At 41.2% G+C, this 22,568-nt stretch overlaps 2 protein-coding genes across 2 annotated transcripts in view; one reads left to right on the top strand and one right to left on the bottom strand.

Annotated features, from left to right (window-relative positions):
* Positions 1 to 2,008: 2,008 nt before the first annotated feature.
* LOC108111939 (5-hydroxytryptamine receptor 2A) overlaps positions 2,009 to 22,568 on the top strand; it is a 46,032-nt gene continuing 25,472 nt past the window's right edge. The window contains exons 1-5 of the mRNA XM_017221609.2: positions 2,009 to 2,265; positions 9,520 to 10,209; positions 10,453 to 11,136; positions 18,209 to 18,342; positions 20,622 to 20,731. Of these exons, the coding sequence (XP_017077098.1) occupies positions 10,185 to 10,209; positions 10,453 to 11,136; positions 18,209 to 18,342; positions 20,622 to 20,731 (953 nt within the window). The 5' untranslated portion in view covers positions 2,009 to 2,265; positions 9,520 to 10,184. The remainder of the gene's footprint in view (positions 2,266 to 9,519; positions 10,210 to 10,452; positions 11,137 to 18,208; positions 18,343 to 20,621; positions 20,732 to 22,568) is intronic.
* On the bottom strand, positions 18,355 to 20,430 carry LOC108111941. The gene is made up of 2 exons (XM_017221616.1): positions 19,758 to 20,430; positions 18,355 to 19,689 (listed from the first exon to the last, which is right to left on the bottom strand). Exons 1-2 carry the CDS (start codon positions 20,409 to 20,411, stop codon positions 18,526 to 18,528), a joined length of 1,818 nt encoding a protein of 605 aa, XP_017077105.1. The 5' UTR covers positions 20,412 to 20,430; the 3' UTR covers positions 18,355 to 18,525.

The raw sequence follows: 22,568 nt of genomic DNA, 5'->3' as shown, positions 1-22,568 counted from the left end.
ATGAAAATGTAATATAAATGCCATAGAAATACCAAACTACAAGCTCTAAAACTTTAAATATCAAATATAAACCAAAATAAATTACAGCTTTGAAATGGTAATGTATCTTATTATCTTTTATCTCGATATCTTTATTACAATCGATATTTCTAATTAAGAAGGATTATTTTTGCATTCTTCAATATAGTTTCAGTTTAATTTTCATACTAAGAACTTGTTAAAAACTAAATCTTTTTATTAAAAAAAATCTAAAAGGATAACCTTCATTTTTCTCTCTGCACTCTTCATGCCCAAAATGAGTTGACAATGGCTGGAATTGAGCCAAAACCCGACAATACTACAGGGCCTCAATTTTCGGTGGTTACGATTCGCAATCTCCGAACTCGGACTTGGCCACTCTCCTAAAACGATTGTAGCTGGCCTGTCCTCCGGCTAGATGTCTCTACTTAAAGTTGACTTTAAGAATTCCAAAGTAGAACGATTGGATATTTTTGAAGGCGACACCGCTTTTCAATTTCAAACGCATGCAAATGAGACTTTTAGGTCGATGTCGATGCCTGATTTGGCTGGCGGCATGTGAAAGCATCGCACCTCCAAGCCCGTCGATTCAATTGAAACGTTTCGCAGCCAAGGGGCTTCAAAACAGCCGGAAGAGCAATTCACTGGAGTCATTTTGGGGCTACCTACCCGAAACCAAACCGAAGCCTAAAAAAAACAGAGGAAAAAGGAAAAACAAAACAAAACAGTGGCTGAGGAAAAACCTGAAGTCCTGGCAGAAAGTATAACAAGCAAGACAGCAAATCATTTGTAAACACTTGAGCACGAAGGGAGCGGAGAAGCCAAAACACAAATCAAAAGATAAACGGTCTGCCGGGGAGGCAAAGATGAAAAATTGAATTGGCCAGGCGGCCGAGAGGGACATTGGTCCAGGGACCTGGAACCACGACCAGGACTCAGGACTCGGGACTTGGGACTTGGGACAGCATGTTGCGTAAATAAAGTGCGAATTTCCAAAAGCTGTGCAGACAAATGAGCGACCACTCAAGATGACAAGTGGCCGTCCATGATCGAGGGCAGTGAGAAAGGCGGGAAATGTTTTTGGGGAAAAGTGGGAACGAACGAGGACGACGAGCAGCTGCCCCATGCCATCTGTTAGTGTCAAACATATGAGCCAAGTGAAAGTGGAACGGTGCCTCGGGGGTTATGCCAATGAAGCTTTGTCGATAGGATGGGAGTACAAAAACAACAACAGCAACAACAAAACTTTGCAATATAAAACACAGCACCAAGCGAAGAAAACAAAATTCCCCGATAGCAAATTGAAAAAAATTCCTTGGAAGCAGAGCAAAAAGTTTGCCACTTTTTTTTTGGAGAGGGGCCGATTGCTGAAACTTTGGGCTCTGCTTTAAATGTCGATAAAAGTTTCTTGGACGCTATGGTAATAATATTTAGCCCCTCCCAAACCCAACAGCCAAGCATCCAACCAACTCCCAATCCCATCAAGAGTAAAAAGTCCTGCGGGCTCTGGTGCTCTTCGCTTAATCTGTTGGATTGCTATTTTCAATAACGATTATTAGCCGCATCCAGCATCCAGCGGATATAGAAGGAATCCGCCTCCGGGATCTGCGTACTGTGTTTATTGAAATATTCAACATATTTAGCCTGGCCGGCGCAGAAAACTTAATTAAATATATTAAAAGCTGATTAATAACAAAATGAAAATCAAACATCAGACCGCCGTGGGGCCAGAAAATTTCCTCATTAATATTAACAACTTAATTAAAGCCAGCGCTATTCACCCCCCCCACCACGTACACTTTTTCCACCCAGCCAGTTGTCCACCGCCGTCTGGGCCGATTATATTTGCAATTATGCAAAGTAGCTGCTAGTTGGATATTGTTTGTTGCCGTTTGCTTTTCTGTTGTTGCCTTGCGAAGGCTGTCAATGCGTGCGCAAAGTTTAATATTAATAAATTTTTAATCAAAGCCCTCGCCGGGGCGTCAACCTGTGTGAAGTGGTTGCGGTGGCGCCTCAGGCTCTTTAAGAGGTCACTGAAGCTCTGAGATTGGTGATGAAGGTGGCCGTGGTGGTGCTCTCCAGGTGTCTGACAGACCGCCCGCGGTGCAGGTGGCTTAAAAACGAGGAAGCAAGAACTGTCAGTCAGTACAGTGGTCAAGCCAATTAAGACAGCGGCTTTTACAGAAACTAAGGAATTAAATGGAATTTTCAGGAAAAAAGTTGCAAGAAATTACGACAGGCTAAGAGGTACATGGTATGAGATTAATGGTATGAGCTTAATGGTAAGGTAGGCAGGTCTTTATATTTAGTGCAGTTTCTGTTTTAAGCTTTCAGTTTAAATAGCTCTTAGTCTTAGGGTTAAGGCCGTTTTTGTAAATGGTTTAAAATAATCTTTGAGTCCTTAACTTTTTTAAAATCTCTTATCCTTGAATTTAAAGCAAATTTTTATAAATTTTCTTTCACTTAAAGAAGAAGAAGCCCGAAGAACGAAATTCTCAAAGCATCTTTTTAATCTCCGAGTTTAAGTCTTTCTCATCCTTGAAGTTAAGGCACATTTTGTATCAATATACAGGCAGCAGCAACTCCTGCTGACTTTCCCCGTATTAAATACAGATTCAACACCACTTTTCACCCCTTCGAAATGAAAGCACCCCGCCATTTGTTACACGTTTATTTGCATGAGAAAGAAATCACGTCGCACACGTGGCCGACACACAAATCTTTGAGCCTTTGCTACCTTTAGACTTAATACATATACATGTATAGATATAGGAATATACCAATACATATACATAAGCATCTTGGCACTGGCACACATATTCATACATCTTTTTTATTTTCGTAAATTGTGCGCAAAAGCGTAAAATCATCTTTGCAGAGGAGGCGTCTGGCTTGGGTTCGGGCCTCCTTGTCTGCTGCTGGCCATCTTCTGAAGGGGGCTCACGTTGCTGAAATGGCGTATTCTTTGAAGGAGTATCATCTTAGTGCAGAGGCGAGTGTTTACGGAATAATTAAGGCAGGGGCTTTTATTCCAATAAATTTTGTGTTTTAAACATTAAATCCGCATCAAAGGGGTCAGTTTAGCCATTTTTTTAAGTGATATAATGGTTGGAAATTATGTTTAATTTAATTTTAATTTTTTCAATTTCATAAATTTAAATACTAACCTTACGAAATATCTAAATATTTCCTTTATTTTGGCAAGAAAAATATTTAAAAAATTCAAAAATATTAAACAAAAAGTTTTTCATGATGATACACCAACAGCACCTGTTAAACCTGCAAATCCCCCGATGGCGACCCTCGCCTTTGTTGCACCGTGACTAATTGATCGAGGAGTGTGAAAAGTGGCCACCATACCCTCTTAAAAATGCAGCCTGCAAGCTGAATCATGCATAATGCAAGAGAGCGGAGAGCACAGATGCTGCTGGAGCTGCATTACCTGCATATCGCAAAGGGAAAGTGCCGATGACAATGGGGTAGAGGGAGCGGGGAAAAAAGGAAGTACAAAAAGCATGTCAAGTTGTGGCACATTTAAAATTTATGCCAGACTTTCTCACACACACTCTTCCCCCCGCTCAATCTCCTACCGAGTTTCCGATGAAAGGAAAAGGGCTGGCTACTGGGACACGCACATGGCTCATAAATTGTTATTGTGTGGCAAAGATGGCCCACTAGCCAGGACTCCCGGTCCTTCTCACTTGGCTAACCAAAATAAACAAAAATCCCTAGCACACTTTTGGGCGCGCAGAATGAAAAAGGAGTCCTTTTGCCACGATATCCCACAGACACACATACAAAGTAATGAAGCAAAGTGCCTTCGCACGCCATTCAACGCAAAATCAACTGGTCGAGAACCCGAGTGCAGTTAGTGGAGTTCAGTTTTTCCTGTTGGCCAGGCACCGGCGGCAAATAAATTCATTTCACTGTCTGGAAAACGTCGAGCAGCGCATCGGGACTGACGTATGGACGTGGACGTGGACGTGGACGTGGACGTGGACGGATGCCTTGGCCTAGGCATGGCGAAGGAAGTGTTATTTAAATGCAGGATATTGTATGAGGAAATTTATTATCGTGCCGCCGTCCTGACATTAAGGAAAATATTGAGATATATACGGTTGGGGAAGATTCAGTGGGCTGACAGACAACGATGCTCAAAAGTAATTAAAAGCCAACAATAACGGGCCATATATTTTATTATGCGCTGCGGCATTGTTGTTGCAAACAAATTCCTTTTAAATTCATTCGAAGGCCCCATAAGCGACTTAAATTTCCACTGAAATATCCGCAATTTAAATGTTTGATGGTCTTGTGGTTTGCTATGGATCAAAACTTCTGGTTCTATCGAAATATATTTAATCGAATTACAATTCCATTTGATGCCCGGACATGGCCAACATTTGTTTTAGCATTTGTTTGTTCTCCCGATTTTGGCTACATATTTATAAATTTTTCACAGGCCAAAACTTTAAGCCAACCAAAAAAAAGGGGAAAACGGAACGGCTCTTTCATCTGTTTGATTTCATTGATAGAAAATAGAAATGGGAATTTGCCCTGAAAGAGTAGGGATTTTGGCAGCTTTGGAATCAGAGATTAGCCTGAAATATTTAGAGCTTTGTGCTAGTAATAAAAAAATGAAATAAAAATTGCCGAATAAATCAAAAATAATTTCAATAGCTAATAGAAGTTTCATACAAGCTGAATAAATCAAAATTTAAAGCACTTTAACATTCGGTTAGACCAACATTTATCATATATACTATATTGTGTTGCAACCAGAGCATCCCCAATTCCAACATTTCCAAACTATATTTGCTTACTTGTTTCAAGTTCTATTTTTTTTGTTCGGCAGCTTTTGGGGCAGATAAAAAATGCATTGAATGTTATTTATTTCACGCCCGCCGTTCAGAACATGAAATAAGCTGGAATTTAAATATTTGCATACTTTCTGTGTCCTCTTTTATTTGCATTGTTTAACATGCATAGGAGAAGAGCGTAGATGGGCGACTGACAATTTGTTTCTCTGGTGAAAAGCTTGCGCTTGAATAATTGAACAAAAGCTGCTGGCAATTGAATATTAATGAGCAATTAGCGGAGGACCCTTGGCCAAACACTAATAACACAAAGCCACCCTCGAAATAACACAAAACTAAGCCAAATGCAATTCGCATGGTCAACACTGCGTATGGGCAATATATTTATGGGCAACGCACACCCAAAAGAGCCATAAAACATGCCAAAGAGTTAACCAAGGTGCCAACACAGACTCAAGCGATATAAATTATTTGCAGCAGACTGATTGGCAAAAGCAATTGCAGGCGAGGAAAATGGAAATGGCAAATGGAAAATGGGAAATGTGGCAACAAAACTGGGCTAGCAGCAGCAATCCTCAACTGAAGCTGTATAGCGTATACATAACAGCTGCAACCGCAAAAGAGCAAAAGAGGAGGAGAGGAGGAGGCGAAAAGAAATTGAGAGGGAAAACTGGGTGAGGAAAAACTAAAAGGGGCGGAACAAGGAGGCCAATGAAAGGCCGTTCAGGATATGGGAACAAGGCGCAAACACTCGACTGCAAAGATAGAGAAAAATGGCGCATGAAATGAAGCGGAAATGGTGCAAAAAGGAACCTAACAACAACAACAACACCAACGAACGGCGATGACTTGGGCAAGGGGCGGCGGTGAAGCGGAACCGGAAGTGGGACTAGGAATGCCGAGAAAGTGGCAGAAAGGAAAGGGCGGTCGGCAGCCACTTACAGAGCTGAACTAATATGTACATTAGTATCTTTTCAATGCATGCGAACAACTGATAAATGTCTGGTCATGTCTGTATCTACACACACACACACACACATTGCACTTACACTTTGTGGCGTGCGAGTGTGTGTGTGTGAGTTTGTGGTAAATGAAATCGAGCGTCGCATGAAAAATGTATGCCATTTATTTTACTTTATTTTAGTTTTACCCCGCCACCATCCGTTTTCCCTGAGCCTCTTCCACGTACAGCAAACATCTGGCATTGGCATGGGCCAAACAATGAAACACTGCTTTGGCTTGCATTCGGAAAACTGCACTTTGATGTGCCTTACACTAACACGTACCCACGTGCACCCGCTCTCCCCCTCGTTTCACACACAGAGGCACGCTTACTATGCCAGCAATTGTGTCATGTGCCATGGGTGGGTCGATTGACAAGTTCCTGAAGATACTCTAAATTCGTATACTAAGCCTTTCAAAAATATGGAAAATAAAACAAAATTTAAACTTAGGATTTATATTATTTATATAGTAACTACTGTAGGGGACATATTTGTCAAAATTAAACAAATTTTTCAAAGATAAAGAGATAGACTTTGTGGTTTTTAAGCGGAAATGAGAGAACTTCTAAAAAATAGAATTTGCAAAATAGGCAAATACCTTTTCAAAAATAGGTATCTAAGTCTCGAATTTTAAAAGTTGTTACAGTTAAGTAAGGGAAAGGCGTAGCACTTTTTGTATCCGTTTGAAATTTTCTGCAAATTCTGGAAAAAAACTGTAACTTATCGTATTTAAGTCTATCCTATCTCTGTATCTGCTTTATGATACCTTTTGATGACGTTGCATTTCAACTCAAACCCAAAACAATTTTTTAGTTTCAAACTAAAGCCCCTGCCCTCTGCTTTTAGTTATTTGCTTGATTTATGACTTGGCAGGGTAAACAAGCAAGGCAAAAAAGACCAAGTGCCTGGGAACTATTTCGCAGTAAAAGGCGGCATCCACAACTATTGCATAGATAGGCAATTTTCGTAATTGCTGCGATGCGGATGCGAATGCGAATGAGTGGGAGTTGGTGTGGGTGTGGCAGTGGCAGTGGGTGGTTATGGTGGCAAAATGGTCAGAAGCAGAGTGCGGTGAACCAAAGTTGATTTATAGCCCTGTGCGTCCTGTGTGCCGCTGCTTCAAAGGACACACTGCATAAATATGCGATAAGCCCGACTATAAAAAGCGAGTGACATGCCCACACACGGCCGACACGCACACACACACTCGTAGATATAGAAACAGTTGGCATACACTTGCATAATGTATGCAGGCGACTGCCGGACAAGTTGCGAACCGCAACAAGTGCACTCACCATGGCCAAACGGGATGGCTAAGAAAGGGGAAAGGGGGACGATGCAGGGATCAGACAGGTGCGGCTGGGTGTGCATTTAAGCGACATGTGTCGTCTTCACACTCAACTGCACTTCAAACGAGCGCAGCGCACGTAGCCAGGTTCTAAAATATCCTTAACAGTAAGTCCGTACAGTAAATACTGACTAAGTAAGAAAGTAAATCGCAATAAACAAACTACTGAAATAGAAATTTCTAACACCTTTAACCCAAATATTCAAAAATATTAACTTTTAAAACTTAACTTAATTTAAAAGATTTAAAATATTAAAGTTCCGAAAGTTCAAATTGCGTTTGGCAAATTATAGAAAAGTTCGCCTCAAAAAAGTGGACTTCCGGAAAGTTCACCTGTAGTTGCCTTGAACACTTGTGGGCTGGCATAAACTTCCGCATTAAATCGACTTTGAACTTGAAAACGTTAGTTACACGGCCACTCGGAAAAGCGCATGCTGGCATTTGAAGGTTATTATGGTGGGAACTTTCTCAGCGCACCTAGACCGAAGGGCTTTTCTCCACCCCAGAAAAGACCAGGTTGTTGCGTAATAAGGCTTCTTTGCGCTCGTATCCTTTGCAATGGAATTAAAGGAGAGACTTTTTGTAGTTCTACTTCTATATTTCTTCCTTTTTTTGTTGGGAAATTGCAGCCACAAGCTAAATATCAAATGCAGATACCAAGGCATATATGACAGACGAAAGCCAAAGCGAGTGGCTGCTAATGAAGTCGGTAAGGAAAAGCATTGATAGCTGGAAAATGTGCAATTCGAAGTGGAGGAAAGTGGATAAACCTATTCCAAGTAACTCAAAGAGCAGCGGGATTTTCTTTGACAGGAAGCCTTAGAAACGCAAGTCGAGAAAGATTTTCGATTTTACTAGCGAGTTTCAGGATTAATTGAATGGAAAGCCTGTTGCCTTGGAGTTGACAGATTAATGAGGTAACGCAATCTTTGAATGTGTTAGTTTATAGCCATCGAAATATAAATGGAATAAAGGACAGACTTTATTACTTTATTTGTACCATCTGTGATCTTCTATATTCCTATTTATTCAATATATATACGGACTTACTTGTTCTACCTTCAGGTCAGTACAAATCATATCAGTAAGTTGGCCATAACCCTTATCCTGACCCAGAGGGTGATCCTGGGACTATAAAGTCCATGGGCATTAAACATGCAACATTCTCGCTTTGGGTTTTATGGCGCCGCAATGTATACTATACTATGAGCACGTATGCCATCCACACACAGTTGTGGTGAAATTTACATATATCTATAAAAAGTAATTCAAAAAAAGGCAGATGATATGTTAAGCTAAGCTCTTCTTTCTATATAAATGTTTAAAATATAGTCACAAAAACGTCTCATCCAAAAAAAAGAATTAATTAATCTTTACAACATAAATCAGGTATTCAGATTTAAGAATATTAATATGTCAAAATATATTTATGACAATTTATGAGTTAATGAAATCAAAATGAGCATAAGATACATTTTAAGTACAAAAACTAATCAAATTAATTTTGAACTTGTTAAGGGAACTTTAAAAAATTTGAAAATTTTAAAGCTTAGGCCTAAAAGAAAGTGTTTTGAACTAAATATATTACAGAAGGATTAAAGTTATATATTTTTTTAGTATAATAGAATATTATATAGTGTGCAGTAACTGCCATGATGACCACAGTTGTTACCATTCACTTGTAACTAAATGCGATGACATTCTACGAGGGCGGCTTGGCTCCTGGGTATTTTCTCTCCTTGCTCTTATTTTTATGCGTTTTAAATTTATTTTGCTGCCTGTGTGGTAACATTGGGACAATGGCAGCAGGATGAAAGATGCGGTGGCGGAGGACGAAAGGAGCCGTCGGCAATGGCGCCTGTCGCACGCACGCAAAACTTCCGCCAGTCACACACACACACACGCACACACAGACTCACACATGAACTCGTGTGCGTAAATGCGTTTATTGGTGTGTGTGGCAGGCCTGGGGAAAAATGGAAAATAAAGAAAACAAAGAAAACAACGCCAGTCTTCATATTTATTTATCGTGCCAAGTGATTCCGTGTAATTGCAGAAATTGCGTTAAATTATTTAACAAGCGGGCGCAGCAGAGGCAGCGCCATTTCAAATTCATTTACACTTTACGCACAATGCGGAAAGGAAATTGAATACAATAAATTTTGCAGCCAAAAATGCCGCAGACCTGCAGGAAATTATTTTCCACCAAAAACATGAGGGGGGGCCAACAAGGAATAGGGAACTCAGCGTAGCCACAGAAATTCAATTTGCTATTTATTAGGGTTAGTTCGCTGTGCAACGAAAAATTTATTGACTAATTGAATTTTTATTGCAGAACCGACAAGGCAGACCCCAGAAGGCAATCGGATGCGAAAGTTACTCCAAGGATATGAAAATAGCACATCAAATGGGCCGTAAACATACGACAGCAAACGGAAGAGCTTAAATAACCAAAAAAAAAAAAAGAGTACAAAACATCAGTCGGCCAACAAAGCCAAGTCGGCAACAATCAACGGCACATAAAAGCAACACACTGCCACACACAGAAATATCTAAAAAGAACAAAAAAAAAAGTAAAAAATAAAAAGCAGCACAAATAAGGGGAAGTCGGAAAGAAAAGTGAAAGCCAAAAGCCGAAATTGTAAACGCTCCATGTAAACACTTGAAAGCTCGTTAGGATAATACATCCTGCCCGGCACCAAGCACACGCTGGCACAAAAACAAAAAAAAAAACAAAGAAGGAAAGAGAGAAAGTAGGGAAAGTGTCACCATGTGCCGTTCCGCGTGTCTGAGTGGCCGCCAGTTGAAACAACGGCACCACCCCAAATACCCACCCACCCATACAGACACACACAAGCGCCAGCAGGCCATTGCCATTGCCATCGCCGTCGCCATTGCCGTTGCATAGTCGCGCTTCCGTTTCCGTCTACTCCTCATTTCCGCTGCGGCTGCAATTAAGCGTAGCAAAGCATCCCGAAAAACACACCGAATATCCACAAAATGGCGCACGAGACCAGCTTTAATGGTGGGTATACATGGCAAATGCAGTACTTAGGTCATTAAATCCAAATTATTTCTAAATCAAATGAGTGCCTTCTTGAGTGAAGCGATTCTTAAAAGCTGAGCATTTGTTTTTAGTATTCTAATTAAATGAACTGTTAAAATCTGTATTAACTTTAAGGTATCATCATATATTTTAGAAAATTTTCTCTCAGTGCAACCATGAAAGTCTTCAATCATGAAAATCTCTATTTCTTCTTCGATTCAGATGCGCTCGACTACATTTACATAGCGAATAGCGTGAATGACAGGGCGTTTTTGATAGCCGAACCGCATCCCGAACAGCAGAACACTGATGGTCAGGACCAGGACGAAGAGGAGGAGGAGCAGGAGCTGGAGGACATGGCGGTCACGGAGGCTGAACATCTGGAGGACACGAATAACAACAATAGCAAACGCTACTACAGCTCCGGGAAAAGACGACCCGATTTCGTTGGCTCCCTAGCGCTGAAACCACCGCCCACCGAAGCGAGCACCACCCCCGCCGGCTCACCACTGGCCACCGCCGCTTTGGCAGCAGCTGCAGCCAGTGCCTCGGTGGCGGCAGCGGCTGCCAGGATCACGGCCAAAGCGGCACACAGGGCTCTGACCACCAAACAGGATACAGCATCCTCGCCGGCACTACAACTGATCGACATGGACAATAACTACACGAATGTGGCCGTCGGACTGGGCGCCATGCTGTTGAATGACACACTCCTCCTCGATGGCAACGATACGAGCCTGTTTGGGGAGATGATGTCGAATCGGAGTGGCCAACTGGATCTGACCAACGGCAGTGCCGGCCTTAATGTGACCACGAGCAAAGTGGCTGAGGACGATTTCACGCAGCTGCTGCGAATGGCCGTCACATCGGTGCTGCTCGGCCTAATGATACTGGTCACCATAATTGGTAAGTACTCAGTGAAATCTGCAAGAAAGCGAAAGCAACACTACGAAATTGTATCAAAGGGAATAAATATTACTTAAAAAATAATTAAAAAATTATGTAAAAACATTAATCTCCTTTAAAAGATAACATTTTTTCATATAAAAACGGAAAAAGATAAGGTTTAAAATTCGAATTTAGAGCTTTTAATTCCCTTAAAGTTGCCTTGCAGTTTTCAGTGTAAGCCAAAGCCCAAACATAGACATAATTATTTCAGTCGTTCACCGAGCCAACCACCCAAAATAAATTCCTCGAATGCCAGTCTCAGGCACGCGCCTGCTGCTCGCCTTGAAATCCGTGGGGAATATGGCAAACAATTCAATAAGAAGGACGCAGAGGGACCTGTGGGGGCCTCGGCTTCAGTTGTAGATAATAAAATACGCGTAACTGATATTTATGATACTGGCAGGGCATTTTATATTATTTATTATTGTTGTTATTATGGCTCAGATGCTGAAGCAGCAGCAGCAGCAGTATCAGCATCAGCTCAGTCTCAGTTATTAATAAGGCAGCTCAATGACGAGGAACAAAAATGGGAATGGGAAGGCGGTTGGCATTGGGAATGAGAGCTGAGGGTTGCCTTTTGTTGTTGGCTACATTCATTACACGCATTTAGCCATAAATCCGATGGCAAACAAACCGGCATCCATCTAGGCAAAGACATGCCGCATTAAAATTGACAGTCAATCAATCAATCACAGTCCCCCCCTCCAATCCTCCACTTCAATCTAAGCGAATTCTGGCGAAAAACTTTATGTTCACATTGTAAAATCCAAAAAAATCAGTCTGTAACAAATGAAAATGAGGCGAGGAAGCAAGAATAAGCAGAGCAGCCGGCTGAAATTGATTTCATTAATTTAAGTAGATTTCATTTCATTTCATTTTGTTGGTTATATGATATTTTATTTATTGTGGAACTCGGATAAGAAGCTGTATGTTTAACATGAGTAACTTATAAGTTTATATGTTTAATAAGGCTGCGCGACAATATGTGGTGACGTCTTCAAAAGCAGATACAAGAAGAAGGAATACATAAGAAAATATCGCATAAAGCAATAAAAGGGTAGCTTAAGAGTGACCAAAGTTTGTATATCGATTGTTGCCCGACAAATCATATTTCAACACTCCTTCTCAACAATCATATACTTTATACATATTAATAACAATTCATTTCATTAATACATTTTACATGTTTGTTCTTTTGCAAGTTTTTAGTTAACACATCTGAGACCATATCATTAGTACTTATATACTTAACATCTATTTCATTTTTAGTATATAACTCTCGTACATGATGAAACTTAATATCAATATGTTTACTACGTTTATGCAAAATCGGATTCTTAGCTAAACATTGTGCGCTTTGATTATCGCAATACAACAAAACGGACTTGGTTTCTAAGAAACCCATTTCATACAATAGTTTCTTCAGATATATCGCCTCTCTAGCTGCCGTGGATAAGGCAATGTACTCGGCTTCGGTGCTGCTAAGTGCCACCGAACTTTGCTTTTTGATTCCCACGAAATTGCCCCGCCAGCAGCAATGAAGACGTACCCGCTATACGATTTGCGATCTGTAGTATCGTTAGCCCAGTCAGCGTCCACGTATCCATGTATCTCCTTTCCAGTAGCCTGATAGTGAAGCTTCATGTTAGCCGTGCCTTTAAGATATCTCAGCACGCGCTTTGCCGAAACTTCATGCTCCTTGTGAGGGATTGGCGTTGCGCTGCGCCAGTTTCACTACCGAGTGTAGTATGTCTGGCCTAGTTGTTATAGCCAAATACATCAGGGTGCCTATTAACGATTGATAGCCTTTCTCGTCAATGGCCTTGCATTTGGCGTCATCACATTTGACTTGATGACCCGCCTCCAGTGGTGTAGCTACAGGTTTGCATGTTGACATGCCCCAGGCATGAAGCATCTGCTCGACATACTGCTTATGGCCGATAGCTATGCTGCCAGTTTCGCCATCGCGCTCAACTTCGATGCCCAAAAAGTGATTGAGCTGGCCGCCATCCACAACATCAAACTTATTAGCGATTGATGCTTTGATGCCCAAAAGTTCATCTTTATTTGAGCTGGCAAGTAAAAGATCGTCAACATAAACTGCTATTATATTTATACTACCTTGTCCATTGCGTACATATACGCACGGCTCGCTGACACACGGTGTAAAACCAAGTTTTTTCAATACTGCGTCGAGCTTAGTATTCCATTCTCTGCCGCTTTGTTTAAGCCCGTACAGAGACTTCTTTAGCTTTAGGACCTTCTCGGGAAACTCTTCGCTTACGAACCCATCTGGTTGCCGCATGTACACGTCCTCCGATAGCTCGCTGTTCAAGTAAGCAGTAGATACGTCCATCTGATGCAAATGCAGCTTCTTCTCAACCGCCAATGCCATGATCATTCTAACGGACGGGTATCTGACCACAGGTGAGAATGTTTCCCAGAAGTCAACACCATAGCGCTGAGCACATCCTTTGGCAACTAGTCTTGACTTAAAGCGCTCTACATAGCCTTCCTTGTCAACCTTTACGCCAAATACCCACTTGCAGCCTATAGCCCTTTTATCTTGTGGCAGATCCACTAGATCCCACGTGTTATTGGCCTCTAGCGCATCCATCTCCTTCTGAATCGATGCTGACCATTCCTGCTTCATTCCTGACTGATTAACCTCACCCAAATTTGCTGGAATGTGTATATCCTCTGCCTTCAGCATATTCAGACAGTTGTATTGCTTACGTGGTCGCCCCGGCTTGCCAGTTTTAACGAGTCTTGGACGCCCTGGTCCACGGGTTTCAGATACAGCAGGCTGCTCTGCCTCATCGCTGATAGCACTCTCGTATTCATCACTGTTCTGATCATCTCCTGTGTCCAAGTCATCCTCTCCGACGTCCAAATCATCCTCTGCCTGAAGCTGCTCATCATTGTTGTCTTGTGCCTGCTGATTATCTGCTACAAAATCATCAAACAATGCCATTTCCATTTTATCGCTTGGAGATCCACCTACATTATTTTCCATGAAAATAACATCTCTGCTTTCAATAACTTTCCTTGATTTAGGACAAAACAAACGATATGCTTTTTGCCGTTGCTGAATAGCCAATCATAACGTATTCATTACCTTTTTGGCTAAACTTCTTTTTATGGGCTTTATTCAATACGATTGCCTTTGAGCCAAAAACCTTGAGGTGCGACACATACGGTTTCTTGCCAACCCACGCCTCATATGGTGTCATGTTGCACAACGCTTTTGTTTCTGACCTATTGCGCAGATATGCTGCAGTCTGTACTGCCTCAGCCCACAGGCTCTCATCTGCGCTTGAATGAATCAACATACTCCTGGCCATTTCTACCAGAGTGCGATTTGCTCTTTCGGCAACTCCATTTTGCTGTGGAGTATAGGGTACTGTCAGCTGTCTTACTATACCGTTTTCAGTAAGAAATTGTCCAAATGCGTGGCTCACGTACTCGCGCCCGTTATCGCTTCGAATTGCTTTTACTTTCTTTCCGCGTTGTTTTTCTGCAAACACAACATAGTCTTTGAATGCGCTTAGTATTTCATCACGAGATTTTAAAAATAAACAGCTGTATAACGCGAGTGATCGTCAATGAACGTTGCAAAATAACGCGCACCCCCGACAGACGGTTTGTTCATTGGTCCACATATGTCCGAATGAATCAAATTCAACACTTCTTCTGAACGACTTTCAGATTTCTTTGGAAATGGTTTCACACTAATTTTACTTTTGGCGCAAGTCTCACACGCATTGCTGTTTGAGTCAATTTTTGTATTAACTGTTTTTAAACCATTCACCATTCCACCACTCGCCATTTTAGTTAAGCTTGACAAATTTATATGGCCAAAACGATAATGCCATTTCCACATTGCACTGCTGTTTGTATTAGAATACATACACTGCTTCATTTTTATGTCAATCATAAACAAGTCACCATATCTGCACGCTTTCAATATGTCCACATTTTGTTTATCCCTAATCACTGCTTTGTGGTTATCAAAAATGACTTTATATCCATTTTCAACTGCTTTAGCCACCGATATAAAGTTTGTCTGTAACTCTTTTGCATACAACACATTTTTCAGTTCTATTGTGAAACTTTTTACACTAACACACACAGTGCCAATGCCATCGGCCAACACAAAATTGGCGCCAGCAAGAAATATTTTTTCTTTGTGCTCTCTCATTTCTACGAACCACGACTTATCACAACACATGTGTACAGTCGCGCCACTGTCCAGACACCACATTGATTTGCTCAAATTGTCAGTTTTCTTCACATTCGCCAGAATAGCAAGGGCTCTCTTCTTCTCAGTGCTTGTGTCTTTGTCATTTTTTAATTCTTCTTTGCACTGAGCTATAAATGACCTTCGCGTCCGCACCTATAGCACTTCTTTTTCTTTTTTGTATTACCCTTTTGGTATACATTCTTCGCGCGCGACATAAATGCTTGCTGCACACTGCTGTCCGCAACTTCACTTTTCACTTGTTGTCTCTGTCCTTCTTCAATAATTTTTATTTTCAAGTCAGATAAGGACGGCAACATTTCTCGCGTCTCGATTGCCACAACGAAATTTTCAAATGATTTGCCTAAGCCGGTTAGCAACAAAATTGTAAGCATGTCTTCACTTATGTTCATTCCTATTTCGTTTAACTTTTCCACTATGTCCGAGAATTCACTTATATAGCTTTGCACACTTGTACTTTCTAGCAAGCTCATTCGCAGCAATCTTTTAAACAATGCTATTTTTCTAGCTGGTCCGCGCGGCTGGTACACACTCATTAATTTCTCCCATGCCTCTTTTGACGACGTGCAATTCTTTATGAAGTTAATTTGCGACGACTTTACACCCAGCAATATGCTTGCTAATGCCTTTTCGTCCCGTGTATCAAACAATGCGTTTTGTTCTTGGCTATCCCCTTCATTTTTCACAGTTCTCCCGCACACAATTGGCCACAGATCACTTTGCACCAGAATGCTTTTCATCTGTACCGACCATACCGCGTAATTTTCCTCATCCAACTTTTCGATGGAACATAACCCGTGTCCACTCATGTTCATTAATTTTTTCGCAATCACACACAGTAATTTAAATTAATGTCACAGTTTTTTATCCACACGAGCCCTGGGCCCATAACCTGTTGGTTATATGATATTTCATTTATTGTGGAACTCGGATAAGAAGCTGTATGTTTAACATGAGTAACTTATAAGTTTATATGTTTAATAAGGCTGCGCGACAATATGTGGTGACGTCTTCAAAAGCAGATACAAGAAGAAGGAATACATAAGAAAATATCGCATAAAGCAATAAAAGGGTAGCTTAAGAGTGACCAAAGTTTGTATATCGATTGTTGCCCGACAAATCATATTTCAACACATTTAAAACGGCCAGCGCACAAAAGTCAAGAGGCAAATAAAAATAACGAGCGCTGAAAAGTATGCTACGATTCTTAGCGCCACTCCCAAAGGATCCTGACTGAATTGGCCGAAAGCCATTCAAATGTCTCGCTTCCTCTCACTTGTTTTCATTTTGATTTCCTACTAATTTGTGTTTATTTAGTTTTTCCTCTTCCACTGGCCTTTCTCTCTCTCGCTCTTTTTCTGTCCCATTCCGCCATTTAGTTTTTCCTTTCCTTTCTTCAAGCTCAGCTTGTCTCGCTTTTGAACTTCTGCAGTTTTTGTCGCCGTCCAAGTGGGACGGCAGCAGCATTTAGCATTTAAAAAGAAAATGCTAATGAGTCTTAATGCTAATTTTAGCTAGATTGCTTCACGCTTTTGGTCACTCAGCAGCAGAAAAATAACAAAAAAAGTAACAAAATGTCGACCGAGGGGAATGCCTAAAAATATACGAATTTAATGGTAATATTATTTGACCCACTTATTATTCGCATTTAAACTGATTCTTCAGAGACTTTAAGCATGGAATTTCAATAAGTATACTAACACTTTGCTTTGACCATATAAGTTGTTTTAAGATCTTATTACATTTTGTGGCAGCCTTGATTGCTGTATTTTGTTTAACATTTTTTATGAATTGTTTTATTCTTACAAAATAAAACTATGATAATATTATAAAACCATACACCTTCTTGGGATGCAATGGCTTGAACGACCCCCGCGGCGAAGGCACTGCATGGAACTCAAAAACGCAAACAGCTGGCAGGCATGAGGCTTGTCTACTTGCCTTCACTTTGACACTCAAGTATCTAATTGCATGTGCCTGGTAGATGTGTGTGTGCTTGTGTTTGTGTCTTGCGTATCTGTGAGTCTCCAGGCGGATTCAGCTAGGGTGTGTGTGTGTGTGTGAAAGACCTCCTGACGGCGACTGTCGGCGGATTCAATGCCACAAATTGCATGTCACGCACCTGTAGTGGCTGTCTTTCTTTTGCAGCCTCAAGTGCGCCACAAGTAGTCGGTGACAGTGGCGGAAAAATGCAGGGAAAGGCAGTGGGAAAAGTCGAGAAAGTCAAGAAAAATAAGCACACTAGCAGACATCAAAGGTGGTGTCCCCTCCCCTCCTCCCTGCGAGTCCCACGAGCAACCCCTCACGTCAATTTCACACCCTTCGTCCTCATCTTTTCGGGGCTTTTGGCAAAGTTTACGACAGCGCGATTAGCTCATGTCGTTTATTTTGGCTTTTGTGAACTTTGTCTTTGTCTGCCAGCTCAAGTGCAAACTGGAATTGCAACATTGCAATGCTGGGGGACAAGCTTAATAAGATTCCCATTTCATTGGTGTCCTGGTTCTTGCGCTCTCGGTTCTCGGATATCTCGCCTCTAAAGAAGTTTGCCAATTCCCGAAAAGTTTATCTGTTCCACTGCGGTTCTTGGTTTCGTTTTCAGTCATCAGTTGCAGCTCGAATTGAATCGAAAACTTTTTGTCTCAAGTCAATTTTCGCAATTAGGCTGCTGAAAGCCCGCTCCTTAGTATAAAAACCAAAAACCAAAAAAAAAGTCCCCCATTCCCTTTTAGTGCTCTTCATTTGATTGAGTTTTCTTTTCGATCATTGCAGGCAATGTCTTCGTCATTGCGGCTATTATCCTGGAGCGTAATCTGCAGAACGTGGCCAACTATCTAGTGGCCTCTTTGGCCGTCGCCGATCTCTTCGTGGCTTGTCTAGTGATGCCTCTGGGAGCTGTATACGAGGTAGGTAAGGGGTGCCTAAAAAAAGCACAAGCGGTGATGTATTTATTTCAATATGATTTACAAAATGCACACATTACACAAGCAATCATTATTAAGTAGACAAATAAGTAGTACTATTAACCAAGTATTCAGTTAGTTTTCGTTCTCCAAGAGTATTAAAAATTAACATTCAAAATTACAAATTCAAATTGCAAGCCTTTCCTTGTAAAGCTCATATCTCTTGTATAGCAATTCAATAATAAACACCACTGTACTAGCCGCCATAAGGCCAAGGTAAGTCCTAATGGCAAATACATAGGTTTCCAATGGTAGCGGAATCCAATTTATCTTGTTGTCTACAGGCAATTTTTCTAAGCCTTTAATTTCTCGAAACTTTTTAAAACCCAACTTTACCCACTTTTGGTAAAGACCAGCCTCGAAAGCCCTAGTGAAAAAATCTTTAAAAAGAAACCTTATTGGGGACTTGGGATTAATGGGCATTCGCATGGGTTGCATCGTAGAGCAGAGTTCTTCCCCAGCGATCGTCAAAGCTTCCCTCTCCATTCTTTGCTGATATAGCCGAAAGGATCGCCAATTGGGCGTTTTAACCACATAGGCGAAACTATCGTTTAGGGTGGTAAGTAAATGGAATAAAGTCTGCTGGTCGACAAGTTGCACCTGATCAGCCAATGAACTGGGCAGAATGTCATCATTGAAAGCCGGCGGTACTGTTGGATCGTCTGTGAGTATCTTTAGACCACTAGCACGCATAGTTTCGACGTTTGTAATCTCTGGCTCCCAAAGACCAGTTGTCAAGATCGTGGAAAGTACCGATATATTCGCACTTACAAAAAGTCCAACGATAAAAAATGTATACACTTCTAGTAACTTATCGGACATGGGCAATCGATCCAACCTACCACTGGGTAGGGGAAGAGCTAAGAAAAATCTAAATGTATTGAAGAACGGGTTCAGTATTGATCGACGGCGATGAGAAAAGAACTTGACAACAATAACGCAAATACTCGATAAAAAAAATAATAAATGAACTTCGGGGCTAATCACTTTGTCCATGAATCGCCTTAACGGAATGCTCCTTCGATTTGGGACCGCAACACAGAGCTGAAACTCTGCAACAATGGGACTATATGTAAGATTGTCGTTGATCACCATATTGGCCACCACATCCACTCTCCGTTCTCTTGGCTGTTGAAAGACTTCATACTTAGATGTCTGTTGACCTGGGACCGGAATGATATCCATAGTCACATTTAGCTGACGCATAAATTCAATCATCATCAGACCAATGGGGCCGGACATACTAATATTGCCACCGCCAGTCACATCCGCTAGTTCCGATGAGTTGTACTGCAAAATATGTGAAATATATATTGACTGTGTCTACATTTCAGTAACAATAGGTTTTAAAATCTCACCCAAAAGATATTTGGAGGATCATCAACAACATGAACGAGAAACCTGTAGTTATTTTTTCGAATATTTTCCAAAAATAAATCAGATCCCTGGAGTTTCACTACGTAAAGTTCTCCCAAAAAATAATATGACCACAACTCCATCTTGGTTTTGCCTCTAACAATAAGCAATGTGCGATCGAAGGACAATTTCCAGAAAAAACTGAATAACTTCCGAATGGAATCGACTTCAAAACGATTTTCATCATCAGCCGATGAGGCATGCACCAGGATGAACAACTCCTGGCCATGGGTAAGCTCCGTGTCGTTGAGAGCAGAGAGTGTTGGATCATCCAGTCCCTTAAAGAGAACCACTACCAAATTTTCAGCTTTCTGGTAATGGTGTTTTACAGGACCCATATCAGATCGAACAGTATAAACTGGGAATGAAAATGTATCCATTAAACGACGCTCAAGCGATGGTCGGAGATCAATGTTGCCAGTGTATGTTATGCCACAGTAAAATCCCATGAAATTCTGCAGGGTTGTGATCAGTTCAAGCAAGTGAAGAATTTCGTCGTCCATGTAGTTATCGATTTCGACGACTGGAATCTGCAGCTGGCCGCTGGCCAAGAGACCAAAGAGTATAAAGTTCCGCAGCACGCTTTGACTTCCCATGGCTTCTATTCGACTTTGAACCCTTTCGTTCAACATTTGACCCTTTATAAAGCCTTGGTTGTTTGCTTTGTTATTAGAAGCCATTACATTTTACACTCCATACTTGGGGAGCATCAAATTTAATAAGCCATCAACTTTTATTGTCTATTTGACTAACCAGCTTTATGACCACACTCCCTCCCTTTCCTGCTCTCCTTTTTATCCACACAGATCAGCCAAGGCTGGATACTTGGCCCGGAATTATGCGATATCTGGACATCGTGCGACGTCCTCTGCTGCACTGCCTCGATTTTGCATTTGGTGGCCATCGCCGTCGATCGGTAAGTAATTACTTGGACTTTCCCTTCAATATTCCGGTCTCTTGATAAATTGCCCTTACAAGCCGGCTTGTAAGTGGCGTGTTAGACAAGCTCTAAGCTGTGGGACTCCCTCCCCTTATAGATGTATCCGTATTTATATGTGCGAGGATGTGGCAGCGTGTGTTTGAGCTAAGCGAATCAATCAATCAGGTTTTTAACATGTCAAATCTCTTTACAAATCCAGTAATGTACGAAGAAGAATAAACCTAAAACAGGCAGGCAGACTTGTTAGAAATGTACCCAGAATGTTTTCAATCCAACGCAAACCGACTGACGATTGCTCTGCAGTCATCGAGTTATTGGCCATTAAACAAAGTGCTCCATTTATGGATATGCGCATATTGAAGTTCGAAGACACTTGAGGTTTCTCTGAATTTTGTTTTCCCCATTTCCTACCACTCAACTGTCATCTGATGGCTATATCAATTTAAAATGTATAGATATATATATTCCCTGCCATGGCATATGGCACGTACATATATGAGAGCATGGCTGGCTGCATGCCATCAATCAATTTGCAGCAAACATTTCAATCAATCGATTAAAAAACAGAACGCAAAACGGCAAACAACAAAGGGCGAACAAGGGGGCGGGGTCCAAGCCTGGAACAGTGGAAGAGCGAAAAACGAATTGCATTATTCACTCGAAAAAAAGTAGGAGTAGGGTGGCACTGTGAACTCGTTGTCGATCCGAATGTCAATTTTATTGTCAAGCATCCAATGCCAGCTAATTTTCGTGCACTTCCCGCCAATGACAATGGCAGTGGCTGTGGGAAAATGTTTTCCACTGCAGTGGAAAATAAGGAGAAAAGGCTGGTGTGGAAATATAGTTGTCCTGGCTGGCAGTTTTATGGCCACTTAGCAGCAAGATTGGCGCAATTTTCCAATCGGCCTGCATTTCGTATACGTAATGCAGTTTGAATTGCTGCGACCCGTGACACTTTTTGCCCCCTTGTTGTGTGTTTAATGAACACTCAAATGCAAAGGCCGCCACCCAGTCACGCCCACTAACACCTCCCAATCCCCGCATGGGTCATTGTAATTTCCAAAATGTTTGCTGCACTTGACCGGGTAATTTCATTTTATTAGGAACTGGTCTCCGCGCTACGAACTTCCAGCTGCCGTTGGCCAATTCCCGCATGAACTGAAATTATATGGTCGCATTAATTGGCTTAGCTGCAGGTCGATGCGGGCCAATTATTTGGCGGTTTCAATTAGAGCCACCGACCGGCCAGCCAAGCCATAAATAATGCAAATCGCTTTCTTTGCCGCTGCAACGTGGCGTATACGCAACATGCGGGGGGTAGCTCATTAAAATTAGAACCAACTACATTGAAAGAAAAATAATTTGTATAATTTGTTAAAGCAATGATTTACTTCAGCTTGATAATCTTTATAATTGAATGAATTATTTAAACTTTCTATAAAATATAAAACAAATTTAAATAATTTATTCATAAAATTTCAGTGTAAAAAATATTTTAATATTTATTTTTCCTTAATAGCATATTTCATTTCATTTCTAAAGTAATTCACTCTTTTCTTTCTGTGTAAAACTGCAAATAGATGAATTTGTATTTGTTTTTCTGACTAATTAATGCACTCAAATGCTTCGACATGGCCGCACAGCATTTGTGAAATTCCTTTTGCCAACCGCCAACTGGCATTCAAATTTAATTGAACTATAGAACCGTGGAATGTGTTTTTGAAAACTATTTATTTTAAGCGATGCTCGGGGTCCGTCGTTCAGGTATTGAGAAAATATCCATGAGTAAAATCCCGCTGATGCCCTGTGATGT

Source organism: Drosophila eugracilis, unplaced genomic scaffold, assembly GCF_018153835.1.
Source record: "Drosophila eugracilis isolate 14026-0451.02 unplaced genomic scaffold, ASM1815383v1 contig_90, whole genome shotgun sequence".
Classification (NCBI taxonomy): domain Eukaryota; kingdom Metazoa; phylum Arthropoda; class Insecta; order Diptera; family Drosophilidae; genus Drosophila; species Drosophila eugracilis.
This window is presented reverse-complemented; position numbering and strand designations above follow the sequence as displayed.

What these genes read in the sequence shown, in the direction of transcription:
- LOC108111941 (XM_017221616.1), bottom strand. Translation starts at nt 20,411, where the DNA reads ATGGGAAGTCAAAGCGTGCTGCGGAACTTTATACTCTTTGGTCTCTTG. An exon ending in ATCCTCCAAATATCTTTTGG is followed by an intron (nt 19,690 to 19,757) that starts GTGAGATTTTAA and finishes CATATTTTGCAG; the next exon opens with TACAACTCATCGGAACTAGC.